An 18,932-nucleotide genomic window follows, 5' to 3' on the forward strand; every position below is an offset into this window, starting at 1 on the left:
AGCAGCAGCGTAGGTAGGTTGGTGCGGGGATTGGGTGCAGGGTGCGGGGTGCGGGGTGCAGGCAGCGGTAGAAGTGGGCGGGCGGGACGGAGAGAATAGTCCCGCAGCGCCCTCGTGAAAGGGGCGTTTGCGGAGGCGGGACTGCATGTTCCAGGGATCTTTGCAACTGCGGGCGGGAGCGGGTAGAGCTCAGAGGGCGCCGAAAGAAGATGGTGTCTCACTCTCACAGATGCTTTGGAGCGATGTATGAAGAAAGGGAAAGGGGAGGAGCAGTCTTTGGCTGCTAATGTGCTTACACTGCTGTGCCTTCAAATGGGTTCTGGGCCTGAAGGGGAGGAAATTTTCCGGAGTCTTAAGCCACTTCTAATCAATATCCTCACTGATGCCTCAGCCAGCCTAATCGCCCGGCAAAGCTGTGCCTCTGCCCTAGCAATGTGCTGTTACTTGGTTGCAGCTGATGTTGAGTATTTAGGTACATGCCTCACTTGCCTAGAGGGAATCTTCAGCTCTTCATTCTTGAATGCTACTTCACCCAACACTGTGCAGCACAACCCTCAGACACAGCAACTGCACTGCAGTGCCCTGCATTCATGGTCCCTGCTGCTGACAATCTGCCCCAATTCACAAGTGGAAAAGATCCTTCTAAACCACTTATCCAAGCTGCCCAGCGTACTGTCCAGTGAAAATGTCAACCTGCGCATTGTAGTTGGTGAGACCATCGCGCTGCTGTTTGAACTGGCCAGAGAACTGGAGGAGGATTTCTTCTATGAAGACACTGACCTGCTTTGTACAAAGCTGAAAGCCCTGGCGACGGACAGCAACAAGTATCGGGCTAAACTGGACCGCCGCAAGCAACGCTCTATTTTCAGAGACGTATTGCACTTCATAGAGAACGGAGAGTGCCACGAGGAGACCATCAAGTTTGGCCTGGAGTGTATGTACATAGATAGCTGGGTTAGGAGGAGAACATACAAAGCCTTCAAAGAAGTCCTGGGCTCGGGAGTGCGACATCATCTCCAGAATAATGAACTCCTCCGAGACATCTTGGAACTGGGTCCTCCTCTTGTGTTGGATGCAGCTGCTATCAAAGCCAGCAAGATCACACGAGTGGAAAAGCATATGTACAACTCTGCTGCTTTCAAAGCCCGGACTAAATCTAGGAGCAAAGTGCGTGACAAGCGTGCTGACATCATGTGACCTTGCTGAACCGTGGCCCACACTATCCCACATCTGGCAACACATGCGGCTAGTCTTGCAGAAGTCCCAGATACAAACTACCCTTGCCAACCACTGTGATGACTGAAAGAAGATGCCAAACCTACAGCCAAGAAGAGGGGGATACAGATTTTACAGTGAAGCGTCAGACCCCAAAGTGTGCTGTCCCTCAGCATTCATCAGAGGGGCGTCCTCTAACCTGGGAGTGTTTTATACATCTATTTAAGAAGCATCATTCACCTGACTGAGCAGTGCCATTGCCTATGATCATGGGGAAAGCGTGCTTTGGACTTGTTAAGGCAGCTGGACACGTATTTTAGTCAAAAAAAAAAAAGAATAGTCCTACGATTTTTCCTTAATGAGGCATGGTTCTATTTACCTTTGAGCCCTTCCGCTTCAGAGATCCCGCCTCACCTCCCACAATGTCTATCTACAGCCCCTCTGACACGTTCCCTGGTTTAGACCACCCCCTGCCTTCTGTCTCCCCCTATGCCCTGCTCCTCTCCCTTGCAGCCGAGCACGGCTCCCCCCTCCCTCAGCGCCTTCCTCCTGCCTCTCCCCCTCCCCTTCCTGCTCCTTGAAGGCTCTGGGCTGTTCAGAGCTGCCACCTCCCCTCTGGCTCCTGCTGCCCCCTGCGGTGGACTGGTGGCCCGGAGAGCTCTGCGTTATCCTCTTAAAGGCTTCTCTGCACCCCCTCCTCTGCCAGCCACCCTCCTCAGCCCCAGTGCTCTCACTTCCCATGTGTTGGGGGGGAGGGGGGAAGGCGACAGTCATTGATAAGGCTCCAGACGAGGTGGCTAGCCCTAGATAGGAGTCCTGAAATCTAGAATTACAGTCGGGCTGGGGAAGGAAGTGAAAACTCCCACCTCACCAACTTAAATAAACTTTATGGTCACACGCGACATGTGTGGTGCCTAGAAACCTAGCGCCAACATGAGGTGTGCCCCCAAGTGTGCAGTCCCGACGACCTTCATGAAGTATGCCTGTTCTGATATGTATGTGGCTTAGAAGCAATCTCAGCGCACCATGCATGTTTATAAATTGGATAGCGCCAAGAAGCTATTATTACGTTTATGCGTCATCAGTGCATTATGTTCCTGCGAGGGGATTTTACTACGTGTCCTTATGTTTTTTTGTATTTCATTTTTAATAAAGAATTGAGCTACAATATGCCCACGGGCCGCTTCCAAAGTAGGAGAAACCCTGCTGAATGAATGACAATTGAAGAGTGAAGTTTGTACATAGCGCCTAGTAACTGGTGAATGCTCCGACATACATATATGCATCTTACTTACATGCGACCTGCATACATCGATGTAACATAAAATACATTGACTTCAATGAACTGAGTTGTGGTATGAAGTCAAACGAGAGCAGGGCTGCAACCAGTGTCTATATCCGAACTATGGAGCGCCTAGAAGCCATAGGAATGCATTTTTGATGCCTCAAATGTATAGCGCTTAGAAAAACTATCTATGTACAAAGCTATGAAGTCTGATACGTACACTATTCAGTAACTTAGAACTCTTGTGAATACATTATCTCTGCCCGAGGTGTATGACGTTTTAACGCCCTCCTAAACATAATGGGGCAGATTTACAAACCCCTTGCGCCACTTTTGCGTCATTTATAACAGGGGGAAATGGCGCAAAAGTGGCGCATGGGGCTTGTAAATCTGCCCCAATGTCTTTAGATGAGGTATATAGTTCATAGAGGCACTGTGGATAATTAATGCCTGTACCTGGGTGGTACAAGGTTTGGAAACCTAATGAACAGATTATTTTAGTATCAGAGCAGTAAACCATAGGTTTTAGGCCTTATATAGTTAGGAATTAACATATAAAAATTCATTGAAATTCCTCCTATATATATATATATATATATATATATTAGCATTTAAAAAACCAATGAAATTCACTGAAAAAACCAAAGGTTATACACTATATATAGTTAGGAATTAGCCTTTAAAAAACCAATGAAATTCACTGAAAAAACCATAGGTTTTAGGCCTTATATAGTTAGGAATTAACATATAAAAAACCATTGAAATTCCTCCTATATAGTTAGCTGGACATTTTATTGACATAAAACCCAATGAAATTCCATATATAGTTAGTTGCAATAACTATATATCGCGCACCCGCAATCCACTGCTGATGATGTCACATATTACATCATTCATGACATGGTCAGTGACATCACTGATGACATCACTGATGACATCTCAAATGACATCACTGATGATATAACTGATGACATCTCAAATGACATCACTGATGACATCATGACACACCAATACCAGTTACTACATATGCACTCACTGATTCCTACGTCTACGCACACATTCACTCATTCACCCATACAATCACTCGTACATACAGTAACTCATTTTTACAACACTGTCATATGCACTCATACACCTATGCAGACACTCACACACTGCCACTCATCCATGGAGTTACTCACACACCTACTCAGTCCTGTAAAGAATCAATCACACTTCGATTTCCTCATCTATACAGTTAAACACAGAACACCTTACTTTTCCAAACATATACTAACACATACTTACTCTCTTATACAATTACTGATACAAGTACACATTGATCTGCACATAGTCACTCGCCTCCCAGCTAGTTACACACACACTCAGTCTTCCATACAAATACTTGGGCAACCAATCAATAAGCTATATAGCCACTCATATAGCTACTGATCAACACATGCAGCAGCTTGCAGAACAACAGACATATTGATGCACACTTTCAGACAGTTTAGTCATTAACCCATGCATTCAGTAAGACACATTTATTCACTCGCTCAGTCAGTCACGCACCTACTAAATCCTTCATCCACACACTTATACATCCACTCATTCTTCAATATGTAAAACATATTTAAACTTTACAGAAACACACAGTCACTGGATGATGTCATCAGTGATGTCATCAGTGATGTCACTGACCATGTCATGAATGATGTAATATGTGACATCATCAGCAGTGGATTGCGGGTGCGCGATATATAGTTATTGCAACTAACTATATATGGAATTTCATTGGGTTTTATGTCAATAAAATGTCCAGCTAACTATATAGGAGGAATTTCAATGGTTTTTTATATGTTAATTCCTAACTATATAAGGCCTAAAACCTATGGTTTTTTCAGTGAATATATATATATATATATATATATATTTATATATATATATATATATTACCTACTGGCGGTCGCCAGTAGGTATATATAGTTAGGATTTTTTCTCTATGGGATTTTTGAAAATTCTATGTCTAATAACTTTGGCGTTTGTGGACGGAATTGGCTGAAATTTTCAGGAAAATGGAACATTTTGTTTCTGAGCAGCCCCTGACAATTTGGGGGGGTTTCAGCAAGGGGGGGCCGAGAAAAAAGGGGGGTCCCAAAACGCGTTTTTCCCATGTTAATTTCCATAGGGCGGTTGGCCTCACTTTTAGCTCGAACGGCTGAATGGATTTGCACGAAACTTGGCAAAATTGTAGGGACTGTTAGCCCGATGTGCCTTTGCTAGGTCTCAATATATGTGCTCCAGTGGATTTTGAGTAATTTAGGTTCAAAAAAAGATATATATCTGGGCGGAGCCTAACCACACATCTGATCTGATTGGCTGTCAGCACTTCATCCAAGAAGTGTTGGCAGCCATCTTGGGACCAATATACATGATAGCACCTCATTAAAAAGCATTGTAGTTAATAGAGGGTTTTAGGACTTTAGTTACATTATAAATCATTTGTTGATGGTACCATACTCGTGTTAGGAATTGTGGTGGGCTCTAAGGTGATTTTACCATGTGAAAAAACCTTCTGCTGTGATATCATGAATATTGTTTGAAAGAAAACTAATATCTCATGATTTTCCCACAGTGGTTTGGAAGGGGATCTATAAGCTAAACTGAAAGCATATTTTCTGTAAATTCACATTATCTTTCTCAGTCATGTGAAAATGAAGTCTGACATTATCAGTAAAACATGTACATCCAACAAGGACAGAGACTGTCAGTTGATTCCTTTGTGTTCTACTGCAGCCTCCTAGAGTGTTCTAAAGAACAACTAGAGCGCTAACAGTCCTACTTATTACAAAGGTATGGCACACCTGAAGCCATCTTGATTGGAATAAAGTGGTAACTCTTAAAACATTTAATTTAAAAAGAAACAACATGAGGGGGTATATTTTGCCATAGAAAGTATGATTAGTGCTGCAGAATGAAAAATTAGGGCACATTTTGAGTGACTTCTCAAATCCTTTTCTATTTCATTAAAACATTCTGACATGCAGTCTCCCAAAATGGCCACCAGAGACAAAAGAGCCCAAATGTAGCCCAAATATCACCCAGATGTAGCCCAAGTACAGCCCAATGACAGAATGTCCCAGAGTGTTCTAAAGAACACCTAGAGCGCTAACAGTCCTACTTATTACAAAGGTATGGCACACCTGAAGCCATCTTGATTGGAATAAAGTGGTAACTCTTAAAACATTTAATTTAAAAAGAAACAACATGAGGGGGTATATTTTGCCATAGAAAGTATGATTAGTGCTGCAGAATGAAAAATTAGGGCACATTTTGAGTGACTTCTCAAATCCTTTTCTATTTCATTAAAACATTCTGACATGCAGTCTCCCAAAATGGCCACCAGAGACAAAAGAGCCCAAATGTAGCCCAAATATCACCCAGATGTAGCCCAAGTATAGCCCAATGACAGAATGTCCCAGAGTGTTCTAAAGAACAACTAGAGCGCTAACAGTCCTACTTATTACAAAGATATAGCACACCTGGAGCCATCGTGATGGGAATAAAGTGGTAACTCTTAAAACATTTAATTTAAAAAGGAACAAAATGAGGGGGTATATTATGCAATAGAAGGTATTATTAGTGCTGCAGAAAGAAAAATTAGGGCACATTTTGAGTGAGTTTTCAAATCCTCTTCTATTTCATTAAAAAATTCTGACATGCAGTCTCCGAAAATGGCCACCAGAGACAAAAGAGCCCAAATGTAGCCCAAATATCACCCAGATGTAGCCCAAGTATAGCCCAATGACAGAATGTCCCAGAGTGTTCTAAAGAACAACTAGAGCGCTAACAGTCCTACTTATTACAAAGGTATGGCACACCTGAAGCCATCTTGATTGGAATAAAGTGGTAACTCTTAAAACATTTAATTTAAAAAGGAACAAAATGAGGGGGTATATTTTGCCATATGAATTATGATTAGTGCTGCAGAAAGAAAAATTAGGGCACATTTTGAGTGACTTCTCAAACCCTCTTCAATTTCATTAAAAAAATTCTGACATGCAGACTGAAACATGCACTTTGAATACCAGCAGCAGACGTCCCTGGTGAGCAGTAGCTTTACTACAGTGATCTAATGTGCAACTAGAGTGCTAACATTCAGAATTTATGGCAAATGTGTGACACATCTGAATGCCTTCTTGATGGAACCAAAGTAAACAAGCATTGAAAATGCAATAGATCTCGCCCTCGTTTAAGTTAAAGCCATTCTGTTTGTAATGAGGTGGCTTTTTAGCTTTGCTTTTATTAGTGTTTTTTCAACTTTCATGTAAATAACATGCATCTGTATGCATATAAGTATATGTATGCATGCATTTATGTTTGTATTTATATAGATATACAGATGATATATGTTTATATATGTATGTATATATATATATTCACTGAAAAAACCATAGGTTATAGATCATATATAGTTAGGAATTAGCATTTACAAAACCTTGAAAATTCACTGAAAAAACCATAGGTTATAGACCATATATAGTTAGGAATTAGCATTTACAAAACCTTGAAAATTCACTGAAAAAACCATAGGTTATAGACCATATATAGTTAGGAATTCGCATTTACAAAACCTTATTTTACTCACACAAAACCATTGAAATTCCATATATAGTTAGTTGCACTAACTATATATCGCGCACCCGCAATCCACTGCTGATGATGTCACATATTACATCATTCATGACATGGTCAGTGACATCACTGATGACATCACTGATGACATCTCAAATGACATCACTGATGACATCACTGATGACAACATCCAGTGACTGTATGTTTCTGTAAAGTTAAAATATGTCTTACATATTGAAGAATGAGTGGATGTATAAGTGTCTGGATGAAGGATTTAGTAGGTGCACGACTGACTGTATGAGTGAGTGATTAAATGTGTCTCACTGAGTGCATGGGTTAGTGACTAAACTGTCTTAATTTGTGCATCATTATGTCTGTTGTTCTGTAAACTGTTGCATGTGTTGATAAGTAGCTAAATGAGTAACTATATGGGTTATTGATTGGTTGCCCAAGTATTTGTATGGGAGACTGAGTGTGTGTGTGGGTGGCTGGGAGGTGTATGACTCTGTGCATAGATGTGTGAGCAGTTGATTCACTAGATGTATGGTTTCAAAAGTGCATGTGGAAACAGCTGTATGGGCGGTTGACTGTGTGCATGAGTGTATTGGTGAGTGAATGGATATCTCAGTGCTACATGTCAAAGTAAGTACATATGTAAAACACAGTACATGTGAGAGTTGACATATATAAATAACTGTGCATAAGAGCCAGTGAATGTGTGAGTGGCTGTATGGATCATTGTGAACTTGTATCAGGGATTGTATAAGAGAGTAAATATGTGTTAGTATATGTTTGAATAAGTAAAGTTTGTATAACTGTATAGTTAAGGAAATGGAGGTGTGATTGATTCTTTGCATGACTGACTAGGTGTGTGAGTAACTCCATGGATGAGTGACAGTCTGTGAGTGTCTGTTTACACTGATTGTATCTAAGGTTATATTAGAGTCTGAAGAGGTTCATCGTATTATCACATGAATGATATCATCAGTGATGTGATCAGTAATGTCAAATGAGATGTCATCAGTGATGTCATCAGTGATGTCATTTGAGATGTCATCAGTGATGTCATTTGAGATGTCATCAGTGATGTCATCAGTGATGTCACTGACCATGTCATGAATGATGTAATATGTGACATCATCAGCAGTGGATTGTGGGTGCGCGATATATAGTTAGTGCAACTAACTATATATGGAATTTCAATGGTTTTGTGTGAGTAAAACAAGGTTTTTAAATGCGAATTCCTAACTATATATGGTCTATAACCTATGGTTTTTTCAGTGAAGTTTCAAGGTTTTGTAAATGCTAATTCCTAACTATATATGGTCTATAACCTATGGTTTTTTCAGTGAATTTATATATATATATATATATATATATATCACGCTCTGGAGGTCACCACACAAGCAGGAAAGCACCCCCATAGATATGCTCGCATCATATTGGTGCTTTATGGGAGATATAGTCCGTTATTCAACTGATATAAAAGTGCTTAGATTCATAAGGAATAACGGACTATATCTCCCATAAAGCACCAATATGATGCGAGCATATCTATGGGGGTGCGTCCACCACTGCACGTTCTCCACGCCACGCCTCTGATGAAGAGACATTCGAAACGCGTCAGGCAGAGCGCTGGAACTGTTTAAACTTACCTGCTTGCCATACTCGCCTGTACCGAAGATTAAAGGTTAAGAGGTGAACCTTCCTGCTGTTCGTGTGCTTTCCTGCTTGTGTGGTGACCTCCAGAGCGTGATATATATATATATATATATATATATATATATATATATATATATATATATATATATATATATATATATATTAATTACCTACTGGCAGTCGCCAGTAGGTATATATAGTTAGGATTTTTTCTCTATGGGACTTTTGAAAATTCTATGTCTAATAACTTTGGCGTTTGTGGACGGAATCGGCTGAAATTTTAAAGAAAATGGCACATTTTGTTCCTGAGCAGCCCCTGAAAATTTGGGGGGTTTTTCGTCAAGGGGGGGCCGAGAAAAAATGGGGGTCCCAAAACGCATTTTTCCCATTCATTTATCCATAGGGTGTTTGGCCTCACTTTTAGCTCGAACGGCTGAATGGATTTGCACGAAACTTGGCAAAATTGTAGGGACTGTTAGCCCGATGTGCCTTTGCTAGGTCTCAATATATGTGCTCCAGTGGATTTTGAGAAATTAACGTTTTAAAAAACAGATATATCTGTGACAGCGTCCCGGTTAGCGCTCCGGTTCGCGTACTTTTCGCGTAACGGAACTTTGCGAAGCGATGCTGATTGGCTCTCCGGTGTCTGTCAACATTCTAAACAGTCCGGAACGGCCGCCATCTTGTCTCTCGGTAGGATCGAGAGACAAGAGGAGGAGAAAAACGAAGGGGGAATTTAATGAAAGGGGGCAAGGTAGACCCTTCTTGACCCCCTAGGAATGATGTTGGGGTTATTAAAGGGTCCCGTGGGGCAAATAAAAAAAATTTGATTTTTCGCGGTAGAAGCGCTTTCCGGTTCGCGAACCGGGTAGCGAAACGGGTCGCGAAACGGGAATTCGCCATTTTGTGTTTCGTTTTAATTAAATTACAAGATGGAGGAAAAACAATGTGAGAAATGGGTATAAGGGGGTACGGGAGACGTATCCTGACCCCCTATGTTTTCTGAGGGTGGCTGAGGATGCTCATATATGTTGATACATGTCTTCCAGCGGCTGCGCGTGAGCGTTTTTTTGTTTTTTTTGCTGCGTGACGTCTGTTAACGTTCAATTCGAAGGAAATCAGGAAGTGTTGACTGCCATTTTGTCACTGCGAGTAAATATATTGTTAAAAATAATTGTTATAAATTAATCCGTATTGATAAACATTGTCTGCGCCATCTTGCCTTTTTTCCAATGCCACACTTTTGTCGTGCACGGCAGCCATTTTAGATGCCTTGACCAGACTCACTCTCTGCACGCCGCCGATCCTCAGCATGGCTTCCCACCCTCGCAAGCATCTCCCCCACGCACTGGTCACCCCCGCTCTCTCTCTCATGCATGGGCCATAAACCTCCCCCCATCTGCGCTGCTCTTCCCTGAGAATCACACCCTGTGCCCGCTCGACACCTCCCTTTCACCCTATTCACTACCGCACCCTCTGACACTCCTCTTCCTCTGTGTCTGATTGTCCAGGCCGGTCCCAGGCTGTCACCTAGCCCTGCGGATGCAGTTTATGGCCCCAACTGTAAAGAATCACCCCTCTTCAAAGGAGTTACAGTAGATCAATGCCCCCACCCAATGAGATCCGTCACACCACACGCGTTCCTACTATCTGATAACGATCCTGTATTGTGATTGGGGAGGGGGGATTCTCACTGTGAGGGTGTGTGGGACCGAGCCTGAAGCGGAAGATTCCAGGGATGCCTTTTTGTACATCAAAGTTTTCACAATTATGTGTCACATTAAAAATATATAGCACTCCAACAAAGTAGTAGGATTATAACACTTTAATAACTTATAAATATATACAACGCTCCAACAAAGTAAACACGTTAAAAAAAAAGATTTTAAACAAAGCAACAATGGCTGCTTTGGTCTGTCTTTTAGTCGGCAAAATCCGTCTGCCTGTGAGGTGGCCATCCTACAATGCTGCGCCGAAAGACGGCGTGGGGTGCCCGGATGGGGGGGGGGGAGGCGGCGCAAACGGGCCTCTCCCTCCTCCCCAGGTGGAGGCACCTCATCTGCAGTGGGGCGCCTCTTAGCGTTTCACTCGCCTTCCAGCTGAGTTTCGCCCGCTCTTGCGGCACAGTGCCTCACCAGCCATCCAGCTGAGTTGCGCCCGCTCTTGCGGCTACAGCGTCTCTCCCACCATCCAGCTGAATTGCGCCCACTCTTGCGGTGCAGCGATAGCCGGCTGCAACAGGACTCTCAAAATGGCGGCCGGCTCTTTGGATTTGGGCCTGGTCCACTAAAATGGCCCTGGGACACCTTGGAACTCGGACGCTTGCCTGCTAGGGCATGGGCCCCATTCACGAAAGCGTCCCCTCTTTTGATTAATTGTTCTTGTTGCCTATCTCTTCTGTTGCCATTTAACGGAACCTTTTTGGACTGACGAAAGGGGTTCTGGTCCGACCGCTGGTTGGTGGAGACATTTTGACTATATCCTGGACCTGCCCGGCCTCGCCCAAAATGGCGCCGGTATAAATGGGACTCGTAACTCCTTGTTGTGTACTGGTTGCCGAACCTTGATATCACGAGATACGTATGCAGTTTTGAAGCACATGGCGGGCGGGGACGAGTACTGATTGAACATTTGGACATCCCTATTGATATTAAGTTCTGATGTGTTATTGATTACTGTACTATTGAAAGTTCGAATTAACGTTACCCATGGTACTTGCCCGTTAATGTATATCTAGATAATTTTATTGTAACTGGCCCTGTCGTACTTTAATTATAAAATGTACGTCCACCGATTCCGCAACTGTTAGACACCTTAGTTCTTGCAACCGGCCCGCCCGTTATGTTCTTCTACAGTGTAAATGTCCCCTCATCATATACGATTCCAGTTTGCTCCGTGGCCGGGCCTCGTGGTTATAGGCCCGTATTTGTATACTGACATTTTCACAATAAAGGTTTTTAAAACAAAACATGGTAGTAGTACCTAGATTGGTAAAGTTTTGAATAATAGCCACTGTTTTCGAATCAGTAAAAGGCAAGTGAAATAAAGCAGCCCGATTACATGACAGTTAAAAGGTATAATACGCAGGAACGCAGTAAAGATAAATGGTCAAGGGCTGTTGTGTTTTCTACTCCTGCAACATAAAGTGATCGATAAGAATCCGATATTCATGCCTATAAGCGACTAAGACAGTAGGCCGAGCCTCTTTTGTTCAACGGCTCCCTCATGGGACGAAGAAACACCCTTTTTCTCGAAATAGGAATATTTTACTTGCAGGACAGTTGTAAATTTCCCGGGAAAATACATTAGCCTGGAACATTGTTAGTGATAAACTGTAAATGCATCTGGGTCCTTTGCTTTACAAGTCAGAGTGAGAAAAAAAAAGGTGGGGCTTTCATCATTTGGGAAAAAAAAATGTTCGAAAGCAATGAAAAGTGTTATTTTTAGGTCATATTACCAAGCCTTCCATCATTAGAATAACAAAAGTAAAATGAACCAATGAAAAGTTTTATTAACAAGTCACATGACCTGTTATGCTTACGTTACGCGCTGCGCGCCGCGCTCTGGATCGCTTCCGGGAAGCTGCGCCTCGCGCACCGGAGCACTTCCGGGTGCGCTAACGCGGCGCGTCATATGACGCATTACGCGACAACGCAGGTCCAGAATATAGTCAAAATGTCTCCACCAACCAGCGGTCGGAACACAACCCCTTTCAGTAGTCAAAAAAGTTCTGTTAAATGACAACAGAAGGGACAGGCAACAAGAACCATCAGTCAAAGAGGGGAGGGCAAGTTCTTCTCTACCGGGTCACGTTGGGGCTCCACCGGAAGTGATCGAATTGGTAGTCTACAGTGTTTCTGGATGTTTCAGACTGACGCTGGCGTCAGCATGAGAGCACCACCATCTCGTGGCTACGTCGTGGCCATTCCGCGAGCAATCATGGCAGTCGCTCCCCACCGGAAGTCTACGGGAGTCGGGGGTCCCGGTGACTGTTGTAGAATCTTCAAGGCTGAGGGGACTTTTTTGGGAATGGGGCCCATGCCCTAGCAGTCAAGCGTCCGAGTTCCACGGTTGCCCAGAGCCATCTTTGCAGGCCAGGCCCAAGTCTGTGGAGCCGACCGCCATTTCGTGAGCTCCGTAGCAGCCGCCTGTCGCTGTACCGCAAGATTGGGTGCAATTCCGTTGGATGGCGGGTGAGACGTTGTAATAGCAAGAGCAGGCGCAATTCAGCTGGCCGAGCGAGGCACTGTGTCGCAAGAGCGGGCGCAAGTCAGCTGGTCGAGTGAAGCGCTGGGGTGTAGCTGAGAAACCTCCACCTGGGGAGGTGGGGGAGGCTTGTTCGCGCCGCCTCTCCCTTCTAGTGCACCCCACGCCGTCTCCTGGCGCAGGTATATGTGATGGTCGGACCAGGGCACCGCAGGACGTGTCTTCAGGTCAAACGGATTGTGGGACAAGGTGTGGAGCAGGCGCAATTATCTCGGGGGCCTCCGTCAAGCGGTTCAGGGAGGCACCGCATCACATTGTTTTCCAATGCAGTCCGGTCCACAAACAGCCCCCACTTACTTTGAGGATAGTGAAGCTGCAGCAGGTGCAAATAAGCTTCAGACAGTGTTACAAGCGCTGCTCAGAACCCTCAACTATGGCACCCAACATCCAGGACTTATGCCATTTGTGCAAGGCAGTGACATCGAAGCATCTCAGGGACCAAGCAACATACTATATCCAGAGTCCTTACCACAACCTCTGCCTTCCTTCTTACCTAGTTATTGTTCTTTCACTCCCACTCCAGGCTTTTAGTCTGTGGATGGAAAACCATGAACCTACACTCACCTATGAAAATCTTACTATTGATGGTTGATTTTGAGCCCCAAATACAAAGGCTTGTTTGGATCGATGTTGCAGCAGGCTGCCATGTAAATAGATATTTAATAAAACGTTTTACCCTGTTACTTGTTGATTTTGAGTCCCAAATACAAAGGCTTGTTTGGATCGATGTTGCAGCAGGCTGCCATGTAAATAGTTATTTAATAAAACGTTTTGCCCTGTTACTTTGCTGGTGTGTTGTATATATTTATAATATTTGCATAGGGTTTGTCGTTATTTTGGGTGGGGTGGGCGGCGGAGCCGAGCTGTCTTGCAGCCATCATGGTGTCGAGCTCAGTTCCTCTCACTAGTTTCGTATTTCTCATGAAGGGTTGTTCATAATGTTTCTATTTTAGCGAGGTCAAAAAGAGATCCCATTAGTGGCCTACTGATTTTGCTTGATTCCGTTTGTTTTTTTAACGATTTTTCACTATCTGCAAAGACTAAACAGAGTATTGCGACTCTGTGCTTGTTTGTAAATAGAGAATGAACCAAAGAGAACCAATTCCAAAACAATAAATGCTAGGATAACAATCAATCAAATGGAGAGGGAAGCAGGCACGACGGATTACAACGGGGGCAAAGGCCTGTGTTACCTACCCTTCACTATCTGCAAAGAGAGAATACTCCTAAAAGAAAAGAGGGGGGGGGCAGCGTTCAAAGCACATCAGCTAGGTGTGTGAGTAACTCCATGGATGAGTGACAGTCTGTGAGTGTCTATTTACTCTGAGTGTATCTAAGATTATATTAGAGTCTGAAGAGGTTCACCGTATTATCACATTAATGATGTCATCAGTGATGTGATCAGTAATGTCAAATGAGATGTCATCAGTGATGTCATCAGTGATGTCATTTGAGATGTCATCAGTGATGTCATCAGTGATGTCATCAGTGATGTCACTGATCATGTCATGAATGATGTAATATGTGACATGATCAGCAGTGGATTGCGGGTGCGCGATATACAGTTAGTGCAACTAACTATATATGAAATTTCAATGGTTTTGTGTGAGTAAAATAAGGTTTTGTAAATGCTAATTCCTAACTATATATGGTCTATAACCCATGTTTTTTCAGTGAATTTTCAAGGTTTTGTAAATGCTAATTCCTAACTATATATGGTCTATAACCTATGTTTTTTTCAGTGAATATATATATATATATTCAATGAAAAAACCATTGGTTTTAGGCCATATATAGTTAGGAATTAGCATTTACAAAACCTTATTTTACTCGCATAAAACCATTGAAATTCCATATATAGTTAGAAGCACTAACTATATATCGCGCACCCGCAATCCACTGCTGATGATGTCACATATTACATCATTCATGACATGGTCAGTGACATCACTGATGACATCACTGATGACATCTCAAATGACATCACTGATGACATCACTGATCACAACATCCAGTGATTGTATGTGTCTGTAAAGTTTAAATATGTTTCACATATTGAAGAATGAGTGGATGTATAAGTGTCTGGCTGAAGAATTTAGTAGGTGCATGACTGACTGTATGAGTGAGTGATTAAATGTGTCTCACTGAGTGCATGGGTTAGTGACTAAACTGTCTTAATTTGTGCATCAGTATGTTTGTTGTTGTGTAAGCTGCTGCATGTGTTGATCAGTAGCTATAAGAGTGGCCATATGGGTTATTGATTGGTTGCCCAAGTATTTGAATGGGAGGCTGAGTGTGTGTGTGGGTGGCTGGGAGGTGCGTGACTCTGTGCATAGATGTGTAAGCAGTTGATTCACTAGGAGTATGAGTTCAAGAGTGCATGTGGAAACAGCTATATGGGCGGTTGACTATGCATGGGTGTGTTGGTGAGTGAATGGATTTCTCATTGCTACATGTGCAAGTAAGTACGTATGTAAAACACAATACATGTGAGAGTTGAGATATATAAATAACTGAACATAAGAGCCAGTGAATGTGTGAGTGGCTGTATCGATCACTGTGAGCTTGTATCAGGGATTATATAAGAGAATAAATATGTGTTATTATATGTTTGAATAAGTAAGATGTGTATAACTTTATAGTTGAGGAAATGGAGGTGTGATTGATTCTTTGCATGACTGACTAGGTGTGTGAGTAACTCCATGGATGAGTGACAGTCTGTGAGTGTCTGTTTATACTGAGTGTATGTAAGGTTATATTAGAGTCTGAAGAGGTTCATTGTATTATCACATGAGTGATGTGATCAGTGATGACAAATGAGATGTCATCAGTGATGTCATTTGAGTTGTCATCAGTGATGTCATCAGTGATGTCATTTGAGATGTCATCAGTGATGTCATTTGAGTTGTCATCAGTGATGTCATTTGAGATGTCATCAGTGATGTCATCAGTGATGTCACTGACCATGTCATGAATGATGTAATATGTGACATCATCAGCAGTGGATTGCGGGTGCGCGATATATAGTTAGCGCTTCTAACTATATATGGAATTTCAATGGTTTTATGCGAGTAAAATAAGGTTTTGTAAATGCTAATTCCTAACTATATATGGCCTAAAACCAATGGTTTTTTCATTGAATTTTCAAGGTTTTGTAAATGCAAATTCCTAACTATATATCCACTATAACCTATGGTTTTTTCTGTGAATTTCATTGGTTTTTTAATAGCAAATATGAAAAGCTTTAAAATGTCAAGTACGTGATAGATAAAAACATTTTCGTATTTATGCACGCTGATGTGCTTTGAACGCTGCACCCCCCCCCCTCCCCTCTTTTGTCTTAGTAGTACTCTCTCTTTGCAGATACTGAAGGGTAGTTAACGCAGGCCTTTACCCCCGTTGTAATCCGTCGTGCCTCCTTGTCTCTCCATTTGATTGATTGTTGTCCAAGCATTTACTGTTTTAGAATTGGTTCTCTTTGGATCATTCTCTATTTACAAACAAGCACAAAGTCGCAATACTCTGTTTAGTCTTTGCAGATAGTGAAAAATCGTGTAAAAAAAATAAAAGTAATCGAGCAAAATCAGTAGGCCACTAATTGGATCTCTTTTTGACCTCGCTAAAATAGAAATATTAGGAACAACCCTTCATGAGAAATACGAAAATAGTGAGATGAACTGAGCTCCACACCATGAGGGCTGCAAGACAGCTCGGCTCCATCACCCATCCCGCACAAAATAACGACAAACCCTATGCAAATATTAAAAATATAGACAACACACCAGCAAAGAAACAGGGTAAAACATTTTATTAAAAAACTATTTACATAACGTTGGTTTATAAGATGATGTCAGTAGTGGACCGATGTGTGAATAGATCGAAAACAGCACAAGGCTCCAAGATCCGGATGGCAAGCTCCTGGATGTTGGGTGCCATAGTTTAGAGTTCTGAATTTCAGCCTTTTTCAATGCCTGTGCTTTGTTGAATCAAAATGGCGGCTTGACACAAAGCTGACTCAAGCGTTGCTACTGATGCTATGCAGACCAAAACTGGTTTTCAGTTTGTACATTTTTCTAGATTTTTCAATCCAAGTTTGGTTGACTTTGTAGAACAATGGCTTCAGATTTTCAACATACGGTGTGGTGGCGCTGACTGGGAGGGGGCGCTTCGCTCCTGCCCCCTCCCCAAGTAAGATTTTCATACGTGAAAGTACGTTAATGGTTTTGGTCCCTGAGATGCTTCGATGTCACTACCATTCTCAAATAGCATAAGTTCTGGATGTTGGGTGCCATAGTTAAGAGTTCTGAGCAGTGCTTGTAACACTGTCTGAAGCTTATTTCCACCTACTGCAGCTTCACTATTCTCAAAGTAAGTGAGTGTCGTTTGTGGACCTGACTGCATTAGAAAACAATGTGATATGTTACCTTCCTAAACAGCTTGACGGAGGCCCCTGAGGGGCGGTGTGATGGCCATGGACTCGGAGAAGACGCTTGGCTCCGACACCCTCCCCAAGTCTTATAGCACTGGTGTAGCCTGAGATCGCCCCCGACATAGGCGGCCGGCTCCCGGGGTCCGGCGGAACTTTTTGCCTTTTGATGACTCTTCAATTCTGGACCTTGTCCCACAATCCGTTTGACCTGAAGACAAGCTGTAGTGGGGCGCCCCTTTATCGTTTTAGTTGCCATTCCGCCCGCTTTTGCTACACTGTGCCTCTTCCGCCATTCAGCTGTTTACCGCCCGCTCTTGCGACTACAGCGTCTCGCTCACCATGTAGTTGAGATGCGCCCGCTCTTGCGGTGCAGCGATAGGCGGCTGCCACAGGACTCTCAAAATGGCGGCCGGCTCTTCGGTTTTGGGCCTGGTCCACTAAAATGGCCCTGGGACACCTTGGAACTCGGACGCTTGTCTGCTAGGGCTTGGGTCCCATTCTCGAAAAGCGTCCCCTCAGCCGTGAAGATTCTACAAAAGTCTTGGGGGCCTCCGACTCCCGCAGGCTTCTGGTGGGGAGCGGCTGCCATGATTGCTCGTGGAATGGCCACGACGGAGCTACGAGATGGTAGTGGTCTCATGCTGACGCCAGCTTTAGTCTGAAACATCCAGAAACACTATAGACTACCAATTCGATCAGTTCCGGTAGCGCCCCAACATGACCCGGAAGAGAAGAACTTGCCCTCCCCTCTTTGACTGATGGTTCTTGTTGCCTGTCCCCTCTGTTGTCATTTAACAGAACTTTTTGGACTGCTGAAAGGGGTTGTGTTCTGAACGCTGGTTGGTGGAAACATTTAGACTATATTCTTGACCTACGTTGTCGCGTAATGCGTTTTATGACACGCCGCGTTAGCGCACCCGGAAGTGATCCGAGGCGCGGCGCGCAGCGCGTAACGTAAGCATAACAGGTCATGTGACTTGTTAATAAAACCTTTCATTGGTTCATTTTACTTTTGTTAATTTAATGATGAAAAGCTTGGTCATATGACCTAAAAATTACGCTTTTTATTATTTTCGAACAATATTTTTTTTTCAAACATATGTTATAATATTCCAGGCTAATGTACTTTCCCGGAAAATTTACAACTGTCTTGCAAGTAAAATATATTCCTTTTTCGAGAAAAAGGGCGTTTCTTCCTTCCATGACGGAGCCGTTGAGTAAAAGAGATTCGGCCTGCTGTCTTAGTCGCCGATACGCCTGATTATCAGATTCTTAGCGATCACTTTATGTTGCAGACATGAAAAACACAACTGCCCTTGACCATTTATCTTTACTGCGTTCCTACATATTATACCTTTTATCCGTCATGTAATTGGACTGCTTTATTTCACTTGCCTTTTACTGATTCGAAAACAGTCACTAAAAGTAAAAACTTTACAAATGTAAATACTACTACCGTGT

At 42.9% G+C, this 18,932-nt stretch overlaps 1 protein-coding gene across 1 annotated transcript; it reads left to right on the top strand.

Annotated features, from left to right (window-relative positions):
* Nucleotides 1-220: 220 nt before the first annotated feature.
* Nucleotides 221-1,248, top strand: LOC147724059 (interferon-related developmental regulator 2-like). The gene has a single exon (XM_086966943.1). The coding sequence runs from the start codon at nt 247-249 to the stop codon at nt 1,195-1,197; it is 951 nt and encodes a 316-aa protein (XP_086823069.1). The 5' UTR covers nt 221-246; the 3' UTR covers nt 1,198-1,248.
* The last annotated feature ends 17,684 nt before the right edge of the window (nt 1,249-18,932 follow it).

Source organism: Lissotriton vulgaris, chromosome 4_1 (genome assembly GCF_964263255.1).
Source record: "Lissotriton vulgaris chromosome 4_1, aLisVul1.2, whole genome shotgun sequence".
Classification (NCBI taxonomy): domain Eukaryota; kingdom Metazoa; phylum Chordata; class Amphibia; order Caudata; family Salamandridae; genus Lissotriton; species Lissotriton vulgaris.

Excerpts from the sequence above, each read along its gene's own strand:
- LOC147724059 (XM_086966943.1), top strand. The coding sequence starts at position 247 with ATGAAGAAAGGGAAAGGGGAGGAGCAGTCTTTGGCTGCTAATGTGCTT.